Consider the following 24,984-nt stretch of genomic DNA (forward strand, 5'->3'; position numbering starts at 1 on the left):
GAGTCTTTCATTTCACTCCTGTCTGTCAAAATTTGGAAGTATTTAGCACAAAGCCAGAGGAAGTGTTCACCCTCTTTCAGTTATGCGTTTCAGTTTTAAAACTGAAAACTGAAAATAAACAAATGATGTGACAAACCGTGGACTACGGTACTTTAAGGGAATAACTGGAAAAGTCTGAAGCACTGTTAGATGGCAGAATCAAATATACTGTATCTGCCATACTCGTGTATAGTAAGTCCAAAGTGTGGTGTACTCAAAAGATATGGATACATTTCCAGGTTTTATTACTTTCCCTGCATTGTATGGAATCATAAGCTGAGGCAAGGTCCACAGAAAAATGTCGTCATAGGACACAAAGACAAGGAGAGGATGCAGATAAATATGAAGTGAAAAGCTGCACAGGCTCCACAGCTGCTGGGGAACAGGACCTCATATCAGGCCACCTCCACACTTCCTCTACTCTTACTTCAACCTTTTTCCACTAAAGCAGCTCAAAAAAAGGCGACAAAAAAAGGAATGAATTCAGACTTATTTTCAGGACTAAATTGCTGTGAAATGCGGTGACTCACAAGCACAAAGAGTGCCGGAAAAAGGAATCGTCGACGTACGCGCCGCTGTGACGCAGAGGTAGAAAGAGAGAGCGAACAAAAAGCAGAGTGGGTGTGAAAGAAAGAGTCGAAAAAATGGTGTTTTTTAGCTAAAAGACTCACTGAAGCTGGAGAATGGCTGTGATTATCCATTGACTGGATACGGGGGGGTTGGGGGTGGGGGTGGAGGGGCGGCTGGTTGCTCTGAATAAGCAGCCAGATCATGAGATGGAATAGGAATGTGGCTAAGTTTGGACTTTAATGGTCGGTTTAGCTTCCTGCTCACAGCACGGAGCTTTCTTCTGCTTGTGATTAGGCGCCGTATATCTGGGGAAGCAGCTCAGAGTCCAAGATCGCGGTGAAAAACTCAGAAACACAGAAATAGACAAGTCCATTTTCCAAGGACACGCTGCACAGTTGGAGTAATCTTGTCCATTTGTATTACCTCTCATTGCAGATATGAATTCCTTGTTCTGGATGGCGAAACAACAGCGATTTCTACGCCCACACTGAAACAAACCGTGCAATAGTATTCATCTATTGAGAATTTACAACAAAGCTTTACTCCATTCCAAGCATGCTGGAGGAGTCTACAGCTCTAAGCAATGTTGGCAGTACGGACACATAAGATAACCGCAAAGGACATGATATCTGATTGCCTGATTAGTTAAACTGCATGAAAACAACCGATCAAGCTGAATACGGCCCAAGAATTTGTCTGCAACTGCCAGATCAGGATTAAAATTGGGCCCAACTCCTCAAACGTGCGGCTGCCTTTGAGAATACAACTTTAATTCAAGTTTGATGTGTAGCAATGACATTGAATGCCCCATACTGACCTATGATCTCATTTTGTTCACCGCAGCAAATATGAGCATAGTGGGACATTAGGTCATGATCCAAACAGAAGGGGAGGGGCCAAAAACAAGCTAAGTATTCGATCAATTAAATAATAATGGTCCAGTTATGCAATATGCAAACAATCAAAATCTGCGTCTAGCATCTCTTTTCCTTTATTATAATTAACAGTAGAATGAAACGCTGCTTCTTTGATGAAGCAGCGATTAGCTTCTTTGGCTCGCCGGGATGTTGAGCGTTTCTACCAGTTAACAATGATTAAATTATACAAACGCAGCCGCCACGCTTCATTGAGCTTAATGCGTCGTTCAAACCAGAGGCAGACAATTCCACACAGACAGATCAGGAACAGGAGCGCGAATAACCAAGCTGTTGTCATGTAGAAATACGACAAAGCGCCAAATGTGAAATGGCGAGCCGGTCGTTTTTCGGTGCCTCTTTATTCATTATTTCTCTCAATGGTGGATTTTCCGATTCATGGCTTGAATCTCAAACAGCTTCCTGCATCGATGAATGAACGGGCTCTGGTAATGTGATCATGACGGATGCCCACTTAGCGAGCGCACCCTAAACTAACCCCACCCCCCGTCTGCCAGCCTAACCTTTCCCCTCAAATAAGTCCCACATGTGCACCTTTGGCATGACTGCGACCCTATTAACCCCAAAACAAGGCAGACGCTGGGCCTTACTAATGACATCGGCACCCCCCCCTGCAACCCTCCTTTCACCCTCCAAGTCTGGTCCATGATGGCTGACTGACACACACAAACAGACACACACAAACAAACACACCATGGTATGGATACACACATATACAGGACCTGTGGAGCCTGGTGGTGTGTCCATAAGGAGTAGGTCAAACAACAGATGGCAGCCAGAGGATTAGTACGACTCACAGTCAACTTCTAGCTAAACACTGCTCCTCAGCAAACATACACACACACAAACTCATCCACGCTTTATTTGCAGCTGTGTTAGGGTGAGAATTCATGTGTGTGTATTCATTATGGAAGGCATCGTGTATTAAAGAAGTGATGGCGAGTACCAAGTCACACTCTTCGCACTTTGTTTCATCAAAAATTTTGTACCAAAGTTTCCCATGTGGAGACTTTTCTTTTAGTGAAAATATTATCTGATGAGCAGCAGTATAGTTTATTATTTGGGACATTTTGTTAAACATTTGCGCACCATTTGGACACAAAGATTCCTACGGGTGAGTCACACGGAATGACTCATGGTCACACATACAAACGATGCCGTCAGCCCTTCTGGAACGTCGACCTGAATCACAGGGACGGTGTGGACCACAGCTCTGTTCCATTTAGTTGTGCCGGTGACTCAGGGCGTTATGTACTAATACAGCCACTTATTAATGTTGAAATATTGCGTTTTTAAAGTAATTTCTATGCTCGAGATCACTTTATTGTCTCAAGTAACAGAAAAATGGCTTGGATTGGAAAAACTACACATTACAAAATCTGCTAAAAAACAAGCAATGAAATCCTCAAAAGTAAATATGCTAATCATTACTCTGGCATAGATTAGAATAAAGTGAATTCTGACTTGTTTAGGAGTCCCGATTCAAATTCTTGTACTTCTGACTTCACATTCGTAAGTCTGAACTTGTGACTGCAGGAGCACGACCTGTGTTTTGACAGGTCAAACTGTCTGGAAAAGTGTCAGTGACTCCAAAGTGTGAAGAATTTTGACAAAAGAAGGCTCTGTGTCCATGATCTGCCACTCACAACACAGGCGCTATTGGACGAGCTATGAAATTGAAACTTCTAAGCCGCGCTGGGGTCACAGGGTCGTTACAACACAGACGGCTTTTGACTCGGCCATGCATGTGGGATCAATGTATCTCCTCTGCTGTGCTGTGCCAACCGTAATGTTCAGCTTGGAAACTCTTCGTTATTGTAGTCTGCTAAGGACCCTTTACGGCTTATCATCACACTGACTCACGGAGCTCCATGTCAGCCAACACGATGATTCCGTATGAGTTAGGCTCCGTCTTCCTCCCTTTTCATCATTATCAACACTTAGCAGAGCACAAACACTCACATACAGAGCTTTCTCTTATTGCGGTCTTGCAGAAATGAACCTGCTGGAGCTCACAGGTGTCAAGCAAATAAGATCCAAATGCATCAAGCAGGCGGCTAGGCAAGAGCCAATTAATTGTGTGTGTGTTTGTCACTGACAGGGTGGGTCTATTGTATTTGGGCAGCAGACCTGTTCACTCTCCTTTCTGTTGTCCCACATCGTTAATCAGGCCAGACGTCTCATAGCCTCTGGGATCGTAAGATGCTCTACCAGCTCCCAGGCTCACCAAATGAGCACACAATCACCTGCTAAATGCAATCACATCATGGAAAGCCACATTTAAACGCACCTACATGTAATGGTGTGTTTTAGCAGTCAATCCCCTGCACTGTGAGTGAGTTGGTATTGTCTCAGAAACAAGATATTATATCTGTTAATAAGGAAAGGAGGGGGATTTACAGATCTGTTACTGTAGTGATGTTCACAGTAAAACTACTTTGTTCCTTTGTTCTAAGGGAGCAACGCAAGAAAGTTACAGCATATAAAGCTGAAGTGTGTACTTTTTTTGTGTGTGTTATTTTTTATTTTTTTTCAAAACTTGACCGTGGTTAGATGGCTACTTTGTGGCATTATGGGTAATGAAGTTCTTCTGGGGAAACGATATAAAATGAATCTTAAGTGTATTGTTTCTTTTCTAATGCTGTGTGTGTACACATGTAGTCTAACTGTGTTCATCCTGTGATGGGTTAGAGGCCTAGAGATTTGTTTTATATTGCTTTTTGTTCAGTGTTTGTTTAGAAGATTGTGTGGCATGAACCGATTCAGTCCCTGTCACAAATCATTACAGTAAAGGAAAAGAAAATCTAAAAGAAAAATCCAAAGAAAATCTAAAGCGAGCTGAGGTGTCATGCTGTGCCCTAACTCCCAACTCTTTTTGGTATCTTGTCACCATTCCAGCAATCCACATTGGACAGGAGGTTGAGTAGGGGTGAGTGTGTTCTTTGGCTGGGAAACATTATCCAAAAACCAGTCACTCTACTTCGCTTGTCTCATTACACGTCTCACTGCATTTGATCCTACTATCATATCATCCACTTGCCCAGGGACCACTAAGAAAATGCCATTACAACCAAGTAGATCTATGTTCAACTTATATGTCATACATATTGGCTTTGCTTCATTACCCCCACAACCTATCAGGACTTTTTCTGTTGGCTAGCTTGATTGCCCATCAATGACGTTGCTACTCTTGAGGTATGGGTTCAGCAGGCTTGCTGGATGTACAGGTGGAGCTAAGAATTCCCCTTCTCCTTCAACTATTGTTGGGGCATAGAATAGATAATCCTGTCCACTATTGTCTGGTAACCAGTCCCTCCTGTTAGACTATCTGGGACCGGTGACAGGGTTACTCTTTTGTAGATGACTTGTTGGTTTGATTAAGCCTCATTGTTAGTGTTAATGTCAGCAGGGCACTTTGGGGTTGTTTCATATTCTGTTCCCACACTGTCCCTCTTTAAGTTAGCTGGCTGTTGTGCCAAGCACCAAGCATTGGGGTTCATGTCTTTGTTAGGTTTTACTGTATTATGTGCCTTACTGTCCGACTCTGTAGTGGCTGTCAATTAATTCTTGGATCTCGCCAACAGTCCATTTCTCCAGCCTCTAAGGGCTGTATACAGGGTGGGGTCCGGCCTTCCTTGTCAGGAAGAAGTCCTGAGGTAAGGGGGCAGTTTAAAGTGAGACTTGAGGATTAGATTAATCTTTGACCAGTCGGGGTTTTGAGCTACATTTGGGGGAGTGTTTGAGTTGGCACTGGCATTGGCTTGGCCTTCGTGGGACAAACTGGCTGAGACTTGACTCCCTATGTCACTGCCTAGCTGCCTGACTAAATCTGCAATAGCTTGCAACTGATTTAGTGGTTCACCACCTGGGGGATTCTGACTTGGTCAACTATGGTCACTTATTGGGAAGTGAACCGAAAAAAAATCCAAAGAGTGCTGTGGTGTGTCCTAAGTCCGCTATATACACACACACACACACACACACACATTTTACCTTACACAAAGACACACCCAGACCCATGCTCCTTTCTTTGCTTTACTTACTGTTTCATTTTGTCAATGTGCTCTATTAATATTGCAATTATCACTGTAATAATTGTATTAACACTATAACCTCTAGTATATATAAATTGATAAATAGATTTTCATACTTGGTCTTTTTCAGTGCCTTTTTATCAAATATTTTCTCGAACCGGCTCTTAATCTTCCATATAAAAGCTGCCACACACTCACAGCTCAGACAGAAACATCTGCAGACACCAGCAGCACTGTGGCAAACACAACAGCATACTAATCAAGGCTGAAACACACAACACACTCCACATTCATTATTCAGCAACACAGCTAACTTGTAGCATCTACAATTCCAAACAGGCCAGAGGTGAAGTTGGGACTCAGTGAGAAGCCGTCTGCAGTGTGTGTAAAGGGCGGTACGCCATGACGTGACTGGCTTACCTATGGAGACACAGAGAGAGAGAGAGAGAGAAAGGAAGAGAGAGAGACAGAGATAGAGAGAGAGAGAGAAAGAAAGAAAAAGTGAAGTAAAATTACTGAAATTGTCAAAACAAATGTGATCCACATCAGAGCAGACACAACAACAACAATGAAACCCCAAAAGCACACTTAAGCCTCATTCAGACACTGAATGGGTTCCGTGGGGACGTGAGGTAATTGCTCCCTTTACAGGTGGCAGTCGGGGGATTTCATTAATTCATTCATTGCTGTCTGAATCTGACCTTGTTACCTCCCGTTTATTCGGCGACCTCACTCCAATCATTCAAATACCAATTCCCCAATCGGCGTCTCTTGAGTTTTAGAAGGATGAAGCTAGCGAGGGATGCATTTGGAAAACCTTTTTTGGCCTTAAAGGCCATAGTGATGTACATTTCCATTGTGCCAAATGGAAAAATGATCAACAATGTGCTTATGAGACCGAATATCACATCTTTAAGAAAGTGAAAGAAGTAAGAAATGATCCAAGACATCGATTAAAATCATTCATTTTAATACTTTGAAAGGGCTGCACAAGTCTTAAAAAATATTAAAGTGACTTTTACATTTGGGAGAAACCTTAACCATACGCACACACCTGGGAATCAGCCTTGGTCAATAATCAAAGGTCGAGATGCAGAGAACATCAGGGTCAGTGTTGTCAGAAAACACAAGAGCACACACACACACACACACGCCAGGCTATTTACACAGCATGTAAACACTCAACTTCCTGCCGCTATCCATCACAAGAACCTGAAATTGGATATTTGGGCTGAACGCCACCAGACAAAGACGCATAAATTCAGACACACTTCCTGTGTCGGGTGACAAGCTGTTAAATATTACAGCTTTTTAAAAAACGTTCCACGTATGCTGCGTGGCACAAGCAGGCACACGTGGCAGCCAGCACACACGCCGACGAGCGTGGTCTCTCCTGGGGACGTCCCTCGAGCCAAACAATGAGTGTCAGGCATTTAGCACCTGCTGTCACACACACACACACACACACACATCATTCCCCACCTGTGCTTTGAAATCTAATATCCATACATGAAGTGTGGGGCATTACGTCATCATTACAACACTTTTACCCTAGTGCACCAAAACAGAAGAAAGAGGCTTCAACGTCATTGGCTGGAAACTGGATCAGGAAACCAGCTGGAGCGTGTCTCTCTCTCTCTCTCTCTCTGTCACACACACACACACGCACACAGATCAAAGCCGGCTTAGTACTATAGATAGATGAAATAAAACACATTAGAAGACAAACCAGAATGTACCATAAAATATACATATATACACGACCCTGGAGCAGCATTTAGTGAGAGCGATTCCCACATGACAGCAGACAGAGACTTTCCATCCTCTCATCACCGAGCGCTACAGGTAAACAATTTACATTTCAGTGCCGATGTGCTCGCACGGCCTTCATTAAATACCACTTAGCATCGGCTCAACAAAGGCATTAAAATGAGGCACTAATGAGGGCGACGAGGTTTGGATCAAATGGATAAATAAATAAACACGCCGATAACTAAAAGGGGCAACACTCATCAGAATCAAAACAGATACAAATAACACCACGGGACCGCTTGTAAATGTCGAGGTCTTTGATCTCTGCTAAGCAAAAGAGCAGAGTCGGTCCTGTGGGGAGGGAAACCTGTTGGTGAGTGAGTGCGTGCATGCGCACTAGATATGAACCACGCACGCAAACTTTGAAAGCACAGCATCGATTAAACTTCATTAAATCTAAAGTAGATCTGTTAGGCCAGGAGAGAAAGCAGAAAAAATGTGTCTCAGTATTAGTCACTGGCATGAGTTTATAATCTATGAGGAGCCGTCGCGCCCGTCTGTCACTGGCCGTGTTAGACCTGGATTGAGCCCTGTGCTGTGTGAAAACCCCAGGATGGAGGATTAGATGGGAGAAAAGAGGATTTGCTGGTAAAACGCTGACCTCTGACCTCAACACAATGGCCTTTTGAATCAGCAGATCAACTTGCTTGCTTGCGTCTTCTGAGCTGGACTTTGGCAGTCACACCGTCACGGCTGTGCGGCTGGATGAAGAGAAGCTCTGTGTGGGCCCCGTTACAGGAGGGCGGAACTAAAGACGGACAGTTGTCCGCCTGGGATGCTTTAAAAAAAAGTGTGATCACACATTGCTGCCATTACATCAGCACCTGAGAAAAATGTGCAAAGCAGTTTCACTGTTGGTGAGAGTCAACATCCAGTCAACTGCCATCATTTAAAAAGGTGAGATTCCAGTCTGTTTGGATTTTTGACTTGGTTTTTAAAACAAGATTTTGTTCAAATTTCACCGTTTGAGTTGCATATCAGGTTGAGAAACAAATAAGTGTGTTTATAATGAAAGCTGAATTCTTCTCCCTTCAGTTCCACCAGAGGCAGGTTGTGGTTTTCACACACAGCCACATCTCCAGCATTCTCAAAGTCAAAATTAAGTTAAGTGAAGAATGAATCGAGGTCAATTACGTTCATACATATCAGAGTGTTGCCACACACCGCAAATGTCTGGTTTTGGATTCCTTGTGTGTGCGTTTAAAGCTCATCGAATGCCCCTCGTAAAAAGTGAAAACTATTTGGTGTCTGATAACATTTGATTCTCCTTCTGATTACAGCATCTGCTCGGGTTTAAGGCAAAAATAAATCAACTGCACAGAATGAAATCAGTTGATAGACAGACTGGGTTTAGGTTACAAAACAAGACATTTTTGGACGCAAATCAACCATGAATGACAATCAATAGATTCTAACCAACCTATTTATAGGGTCTATGAAATTGATTGGATCTAAAATGAGGCCCAAATTGCTATCATCTTATTTTCATTAAAGGTCAATTCTGAACGCATGGCGTGCAGAATGCTCATTGATCCACTTCTAGCTGCCCTTGCTGCTGCAGTACTGTTTACACTGAGTGAAAACAGACCCTTTTGGTTTCAGTGAAAGAGTCTTTAAGACGCCCTCACATGATTCATGCCCGAGCTGGCAACACAAACAGCTGGCAAACAGCTTCCAGGGCAGTTCAGGACTTTTCATATTTTCACATTTCCAAAAATACACTACGAATATGAGAGAAATTTACAAAAAGAACAACACGTCCCCATTATTCTCGCTGGGTATCAGCTCTGACTGCAGTTCATTTGCATTAAAGAAAAGAAAGAGGACCAAACCGTCTAAAGTCAAGCGGAACAACAATCAAGTCTCTTCCTCTCCTATGTGTTCTGCCCTTATTTGTTCCGCCACCTATTGTCGTAGTGATACTTCGGCTCATTTGGCCTGTTGTCAAGGCAGCAGCAAACTTCAAGCACACTCATTGCCTTGGCAACCAGTCAACCTGCGCAAATAAACTTGGCCCGGATGAGCGACAGAGACGGAGAAAGAGAGAGAGAGACATTGTGAGACATTGTGAGTGCAGCGTTCCAAACATGCAGAGCTCTAAGTGGTTAAGTGGGAGCGATTGGAAGACACCTAAACGCACCATAAGCCTTCTGGAGCTCTTATACGGTGATGACAGCTTCAATCTGATATCCCATGTCTGAAAAAACTGTCTCCCGTCTCTATCCCGTCTTAATCCCACTCTCTGTCTGTCTGTCTGTCTGTGTCTCGTGCCCATTCTCTTTGGAACACACAGGCAACGTCAAAATGATACACGTCCTTGTGTCGCAAAGTTATTCTCAGATACAAAATCAGCGGTAAAACGTATGGAACTGATCTTGTAACGTCACGTAGAGTAGCTGTTAGAGGCTTTGATGTGAACGATGGATCACCCCCCCCACCCCCATTCACTCTGCAACCAGTTGCAAAAGCTAAATAGGGGCACAAACACAGTAGGAATAGAGAAAGAAGAAGAAGAGCAGCATCATCACAGCCCATCCAGCCAATTACATTCGAGCCTTTGACTCATCCGGAACATCGTTTGATCGCGTGTGCAGAGCTGAGATCACACCTCGCCCACTCCTCAGATGACGACACGCCGCCGCACACTGGCAGAGACTGACGGGGTGGGAGGGGGGTCAAGACAACTGAGCGTGTGCACACACACACACACACACACACACACACTCCACAGTTTGTCAGCTCGTCTGCAAAACATTCCATCCTCCTCCTCTCTCTTTCTCTCTCTCTCTCTCTCTCTCCCCCTTTCTTTAACGTTTGCCAACAACGACAACAAGCCAATTCTCTCCTGTTCTATACGCCACTTAAGCAACAGCAGATAATCAGCTGGGCGGGCGAAAATCAATACACCAATCAAATACATTAACACTGCAGAGTCATCAAAGCTCCTCTTCTTTTTTTCACAGGTTTAGATAAATGAGGCTTTGGTTCCGCCGGGATTTGAGGTCTGTAATGAAAATGGCTCACGTCGTCAGCAGGATGGAGGCGACGCGTAAGGAAGCGATGACAATCCTGATCATGTATGGCCATTTGATCATAGAATCAAACTAAACCCAACAAGTTCATTAAGTAAACAAGCAAATATTTAGTTTATTGAAGTACTGGTCGACGAGCCTCTGTTGTGCAATTGTGACCTCTACTGGCCACTATTCACCTCTGAAACTCAAACATTGTCTCTGATTGAGGACTTTCTCACGTACACAACACGCTAAAACAACGATGGGAACAGGTGGCTGGATGGAGAGAGAACGGAGGGAAGAATCAAAGAGGGCTTTGAAGTGGTGCACTACTGAAACCCTGCTGCTGTACTCAGCTGGAGGTCTTATAACCTGGAAGAGAGAAAGAGAGAGAGAGAGAGAGAGAGAAAGAGAGAGAAAGAGAGAGAGAGAGTGTCAGTCAAGTGAATGCCGAATGTGTTGTAATGATCTCGACTTGTTTTTGATACGGCAAAGGATGGAGGAGATAACAGAAGATCAATAGTGCTCAATGCATCTGTCACTCATCCATCTTCTCCACCTCCCACTCGCAGCATCTCCAGATCAGGTCTCGTCTCCGCTCAGGTCCTGCAGTCTCCAGGGGAATCACAGTTTTGATGTGAGAGAAGCTTTAGTGATTCTCCGACAAATCTAATCCACTAAGTGTCCCAGATCAACCAGCAGCTGCGCAATGAGAGCTTCTTCTTCCGCACCTAGTAGAAGACGGAGCTTACTCGTGAATTGAAGTGTTGATTTGTTCGTGGCTGAAGTGTGAGTGTGTGTGTACGGGTCTATTCATGTCAGTGTATCATGACGGTTATCCCCGCTGATTCTGTTCATAGTTGTACGGGCCAACACATAAATGGATACACTCAGCGAGCACATTCACACCTACGGACAATTCATCTAACCTGCATTTCTTTGTAGGAAACTATGCAGACGGAGGGACATTGTGTACATTCCAAGTATGCAGATCTGGAACAGCAACAACAAGAAGCTCAGCCAAGGACAGACATTTTTCTCCAAACATGCATCTTTGTGTACATTTGATCATCTGACTCCTTCACCTTGAAAACCTGGACTAACCTGAATGAGCTCTGAGAAGTTTGAGAATAGGTATCAATAATTTAACATTGGTGGAACTGTTCTGGATGGAGCTCTGTAGCTATCCCCACAACGCTGGATTTACTCCTCTACCTCTTCCTTTCTTCAAACTTTTTGCTCTTTGCTGAGTCAGTAGTAGTTCCATATTTATAGCTCTACCAGGCCTTCAGCTAAGCTTGAATAGAAATAGCTCCTATGTAAAAATGACTTTCTGATCACCAGAACCAGATCTCTCATCGCTTCACACACACACACACACACACACACACACACACACACACACACACACACACACACACACACACACACACACACACACACACACACACACACACACACACACACACACACACACACACACACACACACACACACACACACACACACACACACACACACACACACACCTCCTTGGCAGAGGTATAACCCCGAGTGTGTCCACTTATCATGCCCCAATTTCCAGTTTGAACGATTACAGGCAGGAATGCAGTGTGTAAGTTGTGTTTGCAGTAACACAAACACACACCTGCACATTAATCATGAGACTCCCTTTCTTTAAACAGTTTGAGAAGAAGATATGAGAAGAATCCAGCTGCAGGGATCCATGATATCAGACAAACTGAAGTCAAACACTCCCACCAGCCATAGTGTGAGAATAACATTGCTGGGAACGTTTAGGATGACATGAATTAGCTCTTGGTATTCATGTAAGCCCTCTTACCAGGGTGGGTGGCTGGAATTACAGGCCTGTGCACTAAGTAAGCGTGAGCTGGCGATGCGTATGACAGCGGTGAGCCTGCCTCCCTTTATTCTTGCTGACAGTTCAAAGGCAGCTCAGCAGGCTAAGCCTTCATTAAGGCACCAATCAGCACCGGGCAAAACAAAAATCGCTGTGAATTAGCATCGCTAGATCACAAGTCAGGGGGAATTACCAACACTCGCTGATGTGTCAGGGCTGAAACGCGGGCTTACACAAGGCGATGACACGTTAGCACTCAAAGTGTTGATGTACAGCCCCACTCGCCGACTCTTCATCACTCCAGCTGGACGGTACAGCTTGATGCTGCGCTCGCCCTCCTTCATCACACAGACTTGTACTCTTCACAACGCTTGGTTTACTCCTCCACTTTCTTCTCCTTATCCTCTCCCTCCTGCTCAACTCTGGCTGAACTCATCAGTCACTGCTGAAAGGTTCCATCACATCTTTAGTGCACGTTCGTATTGTTGTTTTATTATAATAACCTGTATGTTCAGTTTTGATAAGAGTAGGACTGAAAGACTTCAAACTGGGAGATGTGGCAGTAAAAAAAGAGTGAATTAATCCCCCTCACTGCTAAGTTTATCTCCGCACATGACCTCATATATAAGAGCATATTGTGCTTCAACACACACACACACACACACACACACAAAGCCCATCATCTGTGCTTCTAACGGGACTTTTCTGATGCCTATCGGTCTTAATCCACACGCACGAGCACCTGTTACAGATGACCTTGATAAGAGCAGCAGACAAAGCTGATGGCTTTGCTGCAGAAGCTGTCGGAAAATAAAACACCGACTTAATTGTTTCTGCACAGCTGTCCTGTACAATAAAGCTCTATAAAGGCTGCATCAAAGAGAAATGATTCATTTCCACCAAAGCACCGAGATGACTTGAGAGCAGATTATTGTAATGTTTGCAGTTGATGTGTTGTCTCAGAATTATGTTTTCTTGTTTATATAGAGCAAATATGACTAACTGAAGCTGTCCTGTCTGCATCTTCAGTTCTTTTGGCAGCTAGTATACAAAACATGACTGTGGCGTACCTCTCTGCTTTGTACTAATGGAGAATGATGAGTCAAACTGAGACTTGTTGTCCCCGTTTGAAATTGGCAGCAGTTTGACTCTTCTTAAGAGGTTCTTGGAGTGTCTCTCACTTTATTCTGATGTTTTCCAGCTGTGAGTCGCTGCTCTAATCCCATTGTTCCAGACAATATCATCCATCACAAGAAGCAAAAACATTACATTTGTCTCTTCTTTTAGGTATTTCTGTCATTTATCTTTTTGCATTCCATACCAAAAAGTATCTTCCCATCTTATCAAATCAGCCCCCCAGAACATGAATCAAACATTTCAGGCCTGCATTGTAGCTGTTTGAACTCCGGCCTTGGAGGAGCCGGCGCCCTCTTTCCAAACACAGCACATATCAACCTTTAGTCCTCAAGTTAGTGAGGCGTGTTTGCCTCCTGGTGGTCACTGCAGTGCACTTCACAACCCTGCAGAATAAACTGTTGACACGGCTCCTTAGTTTCTGTTAAATAGGTATTAAATGAGAGACTTAATAAAACAGTTACAGTAAAGGCCGAGGGTGAGAGTTGTAATGGTTTTACTCATATCCGTACGTTTATCAATCGATTACAATTAAATGCACAGTTTTCCAGGAAACTTTAACATTTTTACAGGGAGTTATTAATAGTATGTGTATATTTGATTATGGGAGTGATAATAATGATAACAATTGTAAAGATATCAAAATGAAATATGGATTTTGTCCACTGTGGTATTTGTACATTTACTTACAACAACAAGAATAAGAATTAGAATAAACAACAGCTAGTACTACTATTACTAAGACCACTGTGTTAACTACAGAGACACTTCAGCTAAACATATTCCATAGTCTTGATGACAGGACGATCCACATCACTGAGCAGACCCGCTGACCTTTGACCCACCCAGCTTTGAGTAGCAGTAACAATGACGGCGTTGAGGTGCTGAGTGTGCAGCGGTCACATTGGTCTGAGGTGAGATGGTTTTGACAGCTAACGCATACCGCAGTGAGACACATTCCTTCCAGACGAGTGAGACTAATCCAAATAAAATGGAAATAGACTGACTGACTGACTGACAGACAGCATCGCACTTACAGTGAGGCACATTTGGAGCTTAAATAGGAAAAATAAATATCCTAAGTCCTTCAGCCAATAAAACTAAATTATCCTGCTGACCGACTGCCAAGGTTGATAAACACGTCGTGTCGCACTGGTAATACAGGATCTACGGAAAACAGCACAGTGGAGACCCAAAAAGTTGCAAAAACAATTACCGGCACACACTGAGCTCTGTGGAAACCCAACACCCTGCCTTATCTTCTGTTACACACACACAGACACAGGGAACCCACCTGGTGGATGAGATGACCTGTTGTTGTTGTCATATAGCTCACCACACTCACACATCCATCATCCATCTTCATTTTAAAACCCACACTCCTTCTGGAATTTGAACCGCAGCATTTGAGCACAAACAGCACAGAACACAGACCAACATTAAGAACAACAACAAAGAAAATCCTCTATGATTCTTCTCAATGTTTGATGGATTTATTCTCGTGGCCATGCTCAGCGCTGGTGGCCTCATTTTCGTGGTCTCATATCTTTGGAAAGCTCCTCAGACATCTTGCTGCTGTTCCTCACCTTCAGTGACGTAAAGAACGAGATGAACGGGTGATTAACAGGGGCCGATTATCTGAATAAAGCATCCAATAAATCATCCACAACAAACTCTAGCAGGTCAAATCAAGAACAGACAAAGAGGTTAAACTCTCTGGATGCGTTTAAAATATCTAATAAGATAATATCTAAGGATGACTGCTAAAACACCGGGGGCTTCAGGTTCGGACTTGCCGTCAAATCAATGTTTCCGTCTCCGTATATCTCAGTGCTAGTAGGGTTGGTATGACACGTGGGAGGAGAGGCTGTGGAGGATGAGATGAGAGGAAGACAAAGGAGGAGAGAGAGAGGCGAACAGCAGGAGGGAGGAGACATAGAATAAAAGGCGAGAGATGGAAAGAGACAGGTTCGGCCAACGCTGTCAGAGAATCAAAAGGTCGAGCTATGATTTATGCCGCGGCTTCACAGCTCCTTGGGTTTGTATTATCCGTGAACGTCGCTCATCGATCACACGAGCCCCACAGCCCTGTCAAACATAAACACCTACAGACACATCCCCTCCGAGCGCAAAGACAAAACGCAGCATTTACTCGGCCCAAGATCCCCCGTTCACAAATGTTTCCCTCCTGACACATACACGGGCTTGAACGCGCCACAGGTGTTCCTGTTTTTGCCTTTTAAAAACTGGGCAGTGAGTGTTTCTGTCAAATTAACATTGGAAACTAAGGAGCATTTCATCCATTCCTGCCTCAGCTTCAGTGATAAATCTGCTGAGGTTGTATTGTGTGGCATCGACCACCAATGGCTTCTCCATTCTCTCTCTCCCCGTCTCTGCCCCCCCTCCTCCTCAAACTGAGCCCGGTGGCGTCCATTCATACGCCTGAGCACCCCGACAGTTTTATTTGCCTGCTTCGTCTTGTTAACACACTGAATAGCGAGGCCCGGCCTGTGTTATGCAGATCACACTGGGTTACCCAGGGGACAGACGTCAGCAAGCCATTCAGAGTCAGGTTAAAACTCAACCTCTCCACCCCTCGTGTTTTTCCTGCAGCCCTCCTCTCCTCTCCGTCAAGCTCCTCTCTCTTAGCTGGTTACGTTTCATTGAAGGCCCCAGCGTGGACAAGGACGGTCTTTGTCCAGCGCCGGCCAGCGCTGCCAAACCTGAAGTCAAAGCCATCGCCTTAGATGCAGGTTTGCTTCCGTTTGCTGGCAGGAAATGAAGAAATGGCACACGGTGCGATCTCGTTGCATCTTATTGCCTGATATATCAAAGCGTCAGTGTGTAGAAATCTGGCTCCAGTTTTTCCCTCTCAATTTCCTTTTTTAGCTTAGAAACAAAGCAGGAGTTGTTGAATGTCGTGATGTATCTCAACATAAACAGTAGGAAATGTACAGCAGGCCAACTTACTTATTGCAAATTACAGACTAACTAGGATACATTTCTTCAACCATCACAGGGCTTCACATTGTGTACATTAAAAAGATGTACAACAATGAATAACAAACGTAAGGCACATAGAGGCTTAAACTTCCACCTTTGAAGTCTGATTGAACTTGGGCATGACCTCACCCAATCAACAGGTCAAGTGTAACCTTTTAAGCATGAATTAGCTGTGACAGCGCTTAACACACAGTGTGAGCGAGATCAAGATGCAGCTCTGAAACACGCCTACCGTCGCCACCAGGCTGATCAGATGACACGTTCTCACACAGAGTTTGTGTTAATACGCCTGGTAATGAGCCTCATTAGCACCAGGAGAATCAGTCAAGCCAAAGGGGAGGATTAATAATTCAGAGGGTGGATGTTGTGCGAGGAGATCATATCTTTACTCCTGACCTGCTGCCAGCTCAGCTTACCGGGTTACACACAAGCAGTTCAGGTAACAGAGACTAGTCTTTCATCTCCATGTTTCGGGCTCTTTGTTCGGCCTTACCAACCTTCTCTTTGCCCGGTAACTTCCTGCGAGAGAGCGCAGAGTGAAATACACTGCAGGCCCCTCGAATGTGTCCTCACCCTAACATTAGGCGTCTTAATTTTCGTCATCCAAATCATCTGTGAACTTCAATTTCCTCTGTACTCTTAATCGTTTATCAGCACAACGATTCAGACTGTAACCACTAGAATCCTGCAGCGACTTCAGTAATAGAAGCTTTTCATTATAATATTGAGTTCACCAAATAAATGTAAGTCCATTTGGTGTGATGCATCATATGATAGAAAGGCCTTTTTAAAACTGTTTTAGGCCTTTACTTCCCATCTTAGGGCCGAAAATGCGGTGAACTCTTGAGGGCCATGTTTTGGTCGACCAGGGTAATTTCAAATAAGCCAACGTTTGCTCCTCTGTCAGCTGTGCACACACACTCACTCGACATCATGAAAGAGCAGTGAAGAAGAAGGAGAGGGAAGAAGAGAAAGAGAAGGGTGACAAAGAGCCTGTGCTGCAGCTTCACCTCCTTAATATTTAGAGCAGCATCAATACTGCAGTGAATGTCATAAAAAAAGAAACGAAAAGTGTGTGGTAACGGTGCTGATAGGGCGAGAGAGAGAGAGGAGAGAGAGAGAGGGAGGGAGAGAGAGAGCAAGTTTTGCAGCTTGTGTGCGATAAACTGGTTCTCACTGCGTCACCTGACAGAAACCTGACAGAAGTGCATGAACCAAACAAGGATCCTCAAACAAATAAAAGGCAGAAACAAGCAAACATGACTCACTCAAAGGCAAAGACAGGAGGCCGCACACTTCACAAAGGCTCGGTTAAGAGTAATGCACACTTCCAACGCATTTACGCAAACACCACTAATGAAATGAAAGAGCTGCGCACAGGAGCGGGGCTTCCTCCGCCGCGTGCGTCTGGTTTTGTATTTGGCACGTGGTTCATTTTCCTTATGAGCGCTTATCGGAATGTGAGTCAACTGTGAGACAGAGATCATTAAAAAAATCTCCTGGCAATTACTGAGTTCAAAAAAACACAATGCCTAAAAATGAACTTTTAATTGCACAACATTAAATAAGACATGTAAAAAAAAACGATAAAGCATACAGATCTAATAATAAATATCATTATGTTTTCATATTGCTGAATGTGACTTCATCCCATAGTGCACCCTGGGTAATATAGCTCAGTTAAATGAACCGACTACGTCCCCTCATCATCATTGCAGGAAAGTTGTAGACAGTTTTTGAGGAGTTGCGTTACGCTCGTGGTCTCGGCCTGTCACATTAGCTCGGCGTTCGGAAAAGGACACGTGGCGAGACGCGACTTGTCCTCATCGTGCCAAACCGCGACCAAGCCGAAGTGAGATCTGTCCGCTACGGCGAGTTAACACTGTTGCTAGCGGACAGAGCTGCGTGGAGGGAACATTTATCAGGAACAAGCCACAAGCTATTATCAATGTAACACAAGGAGCGAACTACAGTGGGCCTGCTGATAGTCCATTAAAAGAGGAATTTGATGTTTTGCAAAGAATTCCTGCATCCAACCGTCTACAAAACGTGATCGAAATCCATGTTTTTCCTTTTTGAGACGTCCTAACAAATAGACTAACGGCAACCCACAACCTTTTTAGAGGCGTTAAGGAATAAGAACACGTAACAAGAGCTCTTCAAACTAATAACAGCGGCAGACAAACACCAGCTGCTCTCCTTCTCTAACCCCAGCGGTCACTTGAAGTCCACTGCATTCCAAAACACGCCATTGTTACCGTACCTACGCCAATTCACGACAAAACCTGTTTAGTGCACAAACAACAGTAGGCAAAGTTTCTCCTCGGGGGACAAAGACGCGTCGGACCCTTTTAGCCTCTACACACACACACACAAAGTCGAGCGTCTAGAGTCTGTGACCATTGGCAACCTTCTATGGTAGTTTGTTGGAGGGGAAAGGTTTACTTTTTATTGTACAGCAAAGGCAGAGAAGCAAAGGCTGCATTCCTGTGCCTCCTGTTGCCCCTGTGAGCGTTTACTTTAAAGCAGAGGAGGCTGGAGGAGGCTGGATGATCTTTACGGCTCACACTCGCTCACTTTATTCCTAATAGAAGGTGACATAACTGTTGTTGTTACAGCACTGCAGGGTCAAGTGATCATTTTGTGTGCATATGTAGTGAGTGCAAGTTTCATGAGATAAAGTACTTTTTGAAGAATGAGCCACACCCACTCAACTTTGTCATACAATTGTATCAAAAATGGTACAAAATATATTCAAGGTGGTCAAACTTGTTATAGAAACAGTTCTAAATAGAGGGAAGCCTAGTTAATCAAGTTCAGTATAGGACTTAATGCGGATGGATGCAAGAGGAATTTAGATTTTATGATTTACAGTTAGTAAAGTTAAGATGCCAAAACGTAAAAGTGGTTATTACAGCGCCAATTAAATGGATTCCTCCTTGGATCATGACCAACCAGACCACCAAGCGTCATTGAAATCCATCTGTAACTTTTGGAGATCTATCCCGCTAACGGACAGACAAGTAACGATAGAAGACACATCTCCCCAGTGGAGGTTGAAGGCGCCGAGTCCAGTGTCTCATCGAATTTGCCGGTCGCCTTGAGACGTTTTCATGTAGGGAAGCTGCGAGCCGGACATTTTGCCTCCGGGTTTCATCGTTTCTACAAACTGTGCTTCAGCAGCCATTAAATAGAGCCGCGAGTACGATGCCACAAAGTCGCTGTGAAGTCTGTAGTTCTACCCACACATCATAGGATCACATTCACATGCAGCACTTTCTTGATGGGCTCAATTAAAGATAATGACGTCACCATTAGTGCTTGCATCATTGCAATTTAAACTTTGAAGCTTCTCAGTAATTTAGTTACAGTGTCAAAATAGAGCACAATTAAATATTTTATTCATATTCATTTTTGGGGAAGGGAATACGGGCACAGAATGCTTATTTATTGTTAGCCATTTGAGCTTTTACAGGATTGAGTGAATGGACTTCCAGCAGCATAATCCAGGTCTGTTACTCGTTGCGCGCCAACATCGATGGGGCTTTCAATCTGATTATGGTGTTTAGTAGAGTAAAGTATGGAGTTATTGCCATAAGAGCCAATTAGAATCCCGGTATTCACGTGCTTGTAAACGCAGATTGTGTGACTGGTGATTACACCGCACATATTAGTCATCTCCTCCTTATGAAGCCAAAGGGTTGGTGATTCAAAGCATAACTGTTGCTGTATAATTTACAGCAGAGGTACTTCAATGCCTCAACACTGCAGGAGCCAATATAGAAAAAGCACAAACGACGTCTACAGTAACACAATTACTGTATGTAAGAGCGTGCAGAGGCTGAACAATGGGTTTGTCACAGTAATGTGCATGAATGAGTCTATTCAGAGTACAGAGGCAAGAAAGCTTAATCGTTTCTTATTCGGTGCACAAAGGGAAAACTTGTAAAGGAGTCGCAAATCGTTTTGCTTCGTTGTTCTTGTTTCCTGGCTTTATCTATGTGTCACTAAAGCCTGGCTTCAAGTAATTCATGGATTCCTTGTGAATCAATTCAGCAACGGAGAGTACAACGGAACTCACTGCCTCAGCTGAGCGCAAATTTGTAAGCAGCTGACCCCAAGAATCTGTGTGTGTGCGCAAGAATGTGATTATTATCCAGAGGAGAGAAACGCTGGCTTACCTCCATTTGTGCAGGGTGAAGCCAGGACACTGGTCTCCACAGGTGATGCAGGGCTGTCCTCTCTGAGCTTCAGCTGCAGGGTTCTGCTGGGGACAAACAGGAAGAGGAAATTATGGGTTAAGGTGTGATGTAGTTTTGCTGGAGGCAAGTTTGTGTCGAACTTATAGAACGTACAGAAATAGAGCTCTAAATGCACCCCCCTCCCTTTAGAAGAAAAAGGTCATATTATAATTGGCTGACATTCTTAGAAAGGCCAAACCAATCATCTCACATACCATATCAATATTAGATTAAGAAATCTAATAATTATATATAGTACACAAACATGCATTGGCAACAACTGTGCACAATGTTTCAAGGCCGTTTATTTAACTATATATTTAGTTGTTTTAAGTTTTAATAATCAATTACTTGTTTAGATTTATCAGGTAAAAATACTAAATTTTGTTGGACTAAAAACTTGACTAAAATTTATGATTTCAAAGCACAAAAACCAAATTCATTTATTCAAAAATAAAAAAAGGGGTCAAACAGGCTGCCGTAACTTTTTTGGCACCTCAGCCAACACACACTGAGTTTGATCTGTTAGCGTTACGATGTTATCGGCTGATCTGTCTGATATGTCACTTGTTGCGACATGAAAGTTGTCAGTGAAAGCACCACAACATGATAAGTCCCAAAGCGACGCGTTTACAAGCGAGTCATCAGCTGACACACAATAAGCCCCGTCCTAAAATGGAACAAAAGCACTTTGATATACTTGAAATAAGACATTTTGGATGTAATTGGCGAAAGAAGTCGTTAGATGATACAAGTTAAAATGTACGAGAAGAGAGAGAGGACTTGAATTAATGTCGCGCGCACAGCGACGAGACAGGGACAACACATTCACACTGAACAACAAAATAAAGTTATGTTGAACCTACGACGGTGTGTAAACATGTAACTCCTCTCCGCGCTACGTACCGATCTGCTGGAGACTCTCTTCTTGGAGCGGCCGAACATGACAGCCTGAATACCGGCGCACCGCGGCTACAACGACGCCTCGACCACTTCAAATGACACCCAAAGGAGCGCGAGGCGTTTCACACACAATCCTCCGTGTAGCTGGGTGGGGGCGCACGAGCGGCTCTACCAACGCGCATTGACGTCTCCGTTCGGCTTGAATCCCATTAACCGCCGGTGTGTTAATGAATGGAATCAGAGCGGAGAGCAGCTCCACCCTTTTTTTTCAAACCCAATCACCATGTATGCCTTTTTGTGTGACCAATCAGATATGCACGCTAATAAAAACTGGACACTCGGTAAATAAACTTACCGGAGAGAAGATGCGCTTTCCCAACCTCCATAACTTCTTCTTCTTCTTCAACTCGATTCGACGTCGCTCGCAGCTGCTGGACGCACGCGCGCAGGCGGATCGACCTGCTTCTCTTCTTCTGTGATCTTTTCTGCGTCTTTTAAGTTGAGTCACGACATAACTCGACGACCTGAATTCCCCCTAAATAACAAAGTGTCCTCACGTCTCCACCTGCTGCTCAGAAATGAAATGTCATCTGAGAGACTTTTGAGTTTAGACGTCGTCACCGCTAAATAAAAAATACTTTTTGGAGCACTTTCAGCGTCACTGATCATTACTATGAAGTTACAAGTGATTTTAGAAAATTCTTCCTTGCTACCTTCTTATTCTTACTTCCTTTTTTTACCTTTTGAGTTAACATTATTTTAGAAATTCTTATGATTCTAGGCAATGCCCAAAATTGAAAAAATACAGAAAAAAGTTTGAGGAAATTATGGAAATTTTACTTAAAATATATAGAAAATGTTGGAGTAAAGAAATACAGTTGCATTATTTAGTTGTGTGTATTCTTGTTCTGTTTCTGAATCTGTCCTTCAATGCACATATTTGCATTTCCTTACGTCTTCGTGATGCAAGCAAATCAAGCCGTAAATTCTGTGTTGTTAGGCAACAGCCAGGGGTTAAGTAAAGGTTAAAATCTGAATTTGTCATAGAAATAACTTACATTAATAACAACATAATGAGTGCAGAGCCTGAGGTGCTGACTGATAACAGATGGTAGAATTTTAATGAATGCGCGTTAATGGTTTTAAATGAACAAAGATGAAAGAAAAATTATGTTGAATAAAACTTCAGGGGTCCATATCTTGGTCATTTTGTTTAGCAAAATGCCTGCTAACCATTTGTACCTGATGCAGATGCAACATTTATTGTTTAACTGATAACCCTTATTCTTTTTTTGATCATATGGGAGCACTATTGTGTGAGGGCACAGTGCAAAAACAGGGAAACTGACCTCTATGGCATCACAAAGGCATTTGATGACAACGTTGCCTTTGTAGGTCTGCCACTGTGCTCCTCAGCAGCGAATTGATACATTTAGAAATACCACCACGGTCCGAATGTTCTGTCATGTCTTTGTTTTCTCTGTTCTCACAGGAGAGATGTTGTTTTTCTGACAATCTGACCAGCTTCTTTATTTTCTTCTTCTACGTGTGGATTGAAAAACAGGTGTGGCTCCATCCAAATAAAATGAGTCCTGTGATAGATCTCAAGGACACACTGACGACCTCGAGACATTCATCTGGTTGATAAGAGCTTGGATATAAACCTTGTCTGTTTGGATGGAAAGCAAGGAATGACAAGAGGGCAAACACAAATTCAAAAGCAGTGGCATAATTACTCTCCCATACTTGCTCTCCCTCGCTCACTCCACCACACTCCATTTCACTCCCACACAAACAACCATCCAAATTATTTGTGTGTGTGTGCAACAGCGGCACTGCAGGCTTACGACTGAACCCTGTTTCAAAGTCGCCCTCGAGATTAGTTTGAGGAATGATGATAACAATGACGGTGGGGGAGTGAAGTCGGGGGCCCCGTAGCTTTAAAGGTCCCCTCATTAAGCCTGAACATTCTAAACAATGTTGGCAGAATTGAAAACAGCATCCATACTGTTCCAAAAACTAGGCAGAATGCTCCTTTATCTGGCCGTCCAGGCAGTGATAGTAACTGTGATTTAGCTTTATTTGTCCGTGCTGTCACTCACTGATTTTTCCATGATTAGTTATTTCAAAACGTTAGGAATGTTTAGCACAGCCTGAAGCCTGGTCGCTGGTCGCAAAGATAAACTCCAGTTGTGTTTGATCGCGTACACGCTCGTGTGTTTACAACATTCATCCCCAAATATCACTGCAGTAACATGTGATACCCCCTCTCAGCTTGCTCAGCTATTGTTTGCAGTGTACTCTGATATTAGATATTCCCTGTTCCCTGACCCCACCCACACCTATTCTGTTTCGTCCCTGTCTCACACACACACACACACACACACACACACACACACACACACACACTTCCCCCTTACACCCATGGATTCAGATTCAGATGTAGTCAGTCAAATCCATATTCCTTGGTCATTTTTCAGCTCCGTTTCAGATTCTCCACATCGCCATTCCTGCATGAAGACAACCTTCAGTTCTTTACAGGGGACAAAGGCAAAGACATGAGATCGGACCCCATGTTTAAAACGCTGGCTGTGGTTGATGCCATTTAATAGCCGAAAGCATCACGGGTTCACAGCGGGTTGAGGAAATACTGCAGGCCCAGGATGAACAAGCTTCGATCGAGTCGCAGCAGCCTGTGGCAAAGCAGTGTATACACATGACTGATACACAGAGCGAATGTGTGCTAGAGACAAATGCTAAAAGTTTAATTTACTGTATTATTAATTCTTCTTCTATGCACCACTGGTGTACGTCTTTACTTTTTTACTCTAATTCTGCACATTTGTTACATTGGGTCTATATTGTTGTTGGAATTCATCACTCAGCCATGTCAGCTGTTTTTAGTAGAGGAAGAAGTAGACATTACTATTGTGGTAACAATAGTGGTAGTTTTACTGTTTTCTCTTCTTACTGTCTGTCTTATATGTACATGCTGCATAGTGGTTCAGGGAAAAGCAATATTTCACTCCTCTGTATGTCCAGTCAGTGCACATTGTGGTACGACAGTAAAATGAAACTTTCCAACACACTGAAGTCATTGCTCGACTTACAGTTGGAGCATTCTCACACGAGAGAGAGAGGGAGATGTATTAGCAAAGCGACTTCAGAGCCAGGGTCCTAAGTTTGGACGAGCTCTCCAGAGGTGTTGAAAGCTCCCGTCTCCCCCATCGCTCTCCTTCCTGTTCACACTTGTGCTTATTCTCTGTGTAACAACAGCCCCTGCTTTCATTGCAGCTCACTGAAGGCGTTGACAGTCAGTGAGCAGAGTCGATTCCCAAAATGGAAATGTTGGCTCCAATTACCATGACTTGGCCCAGAGATCACAAAACCCCACTTGAAATATGGATCATGTTATTTTTTTGTCAGTCACACAGCTTA

At 43.6% G+C, this 24,984-nt stretch overlaps 1 protein-coding gene across 3 annotated transcripts in view; it reads right to left on the reverse strand.

Moving 5' to 3' along the window:
• prickle2b (prickle homolog 2b) overlaps positions 1–22,026 on the reverse strand; it is a 76,709-nt gene extending 54,683 nt beyond the window's left edge. Inside the window, exons 1-2 of one of the 3 annotated variants that reach the window (XM_076156987.1) lie at positions 21,902–22,026; positions 20,584–20,669 (exon numbers count right to left, since the gene is read on the reverse strand). Coding sequence is in view for 1 of the 3 variants with exons in the window: in XM_076156984.1 (XP_076013099.1) it covers positions 20,584–20,666; positions 21,550–21,588 (122 nt within the window). In the remaining 2 variants the exon portion in view is untranslated. Of the gene's footprint in view, positions 1–20,583; positions 20,670–21,549; positions 21,730–21,901 lie in introns of those variants that run through there. The other 2 variants (XM_076156988.1, XM_076156984.1) reach the window with 2 other exon arrangements.
• Positions 22,027–24,984: the final 2,958 nt, after the last annotated feature.

The sequence above is a fragment of the Genypterus blacodes genome, unplaced genomic scaffold, assembly GCF_046128005.1.
Source record: "Genypterus blacodes isolate CSIRO-AG114 ecotype Tasmania unplaced genomic scaffold, CSIRO-AGI_Gbla_v1 ptg000070l_1, whole genome shotgun sequence".
Lineage (NCBI taxonomy): Eukaryota > Metazoa > Chordata > Actinopteri > Ophidiiformes > Ophidiidae > Genypterus > Genypterus blacodes.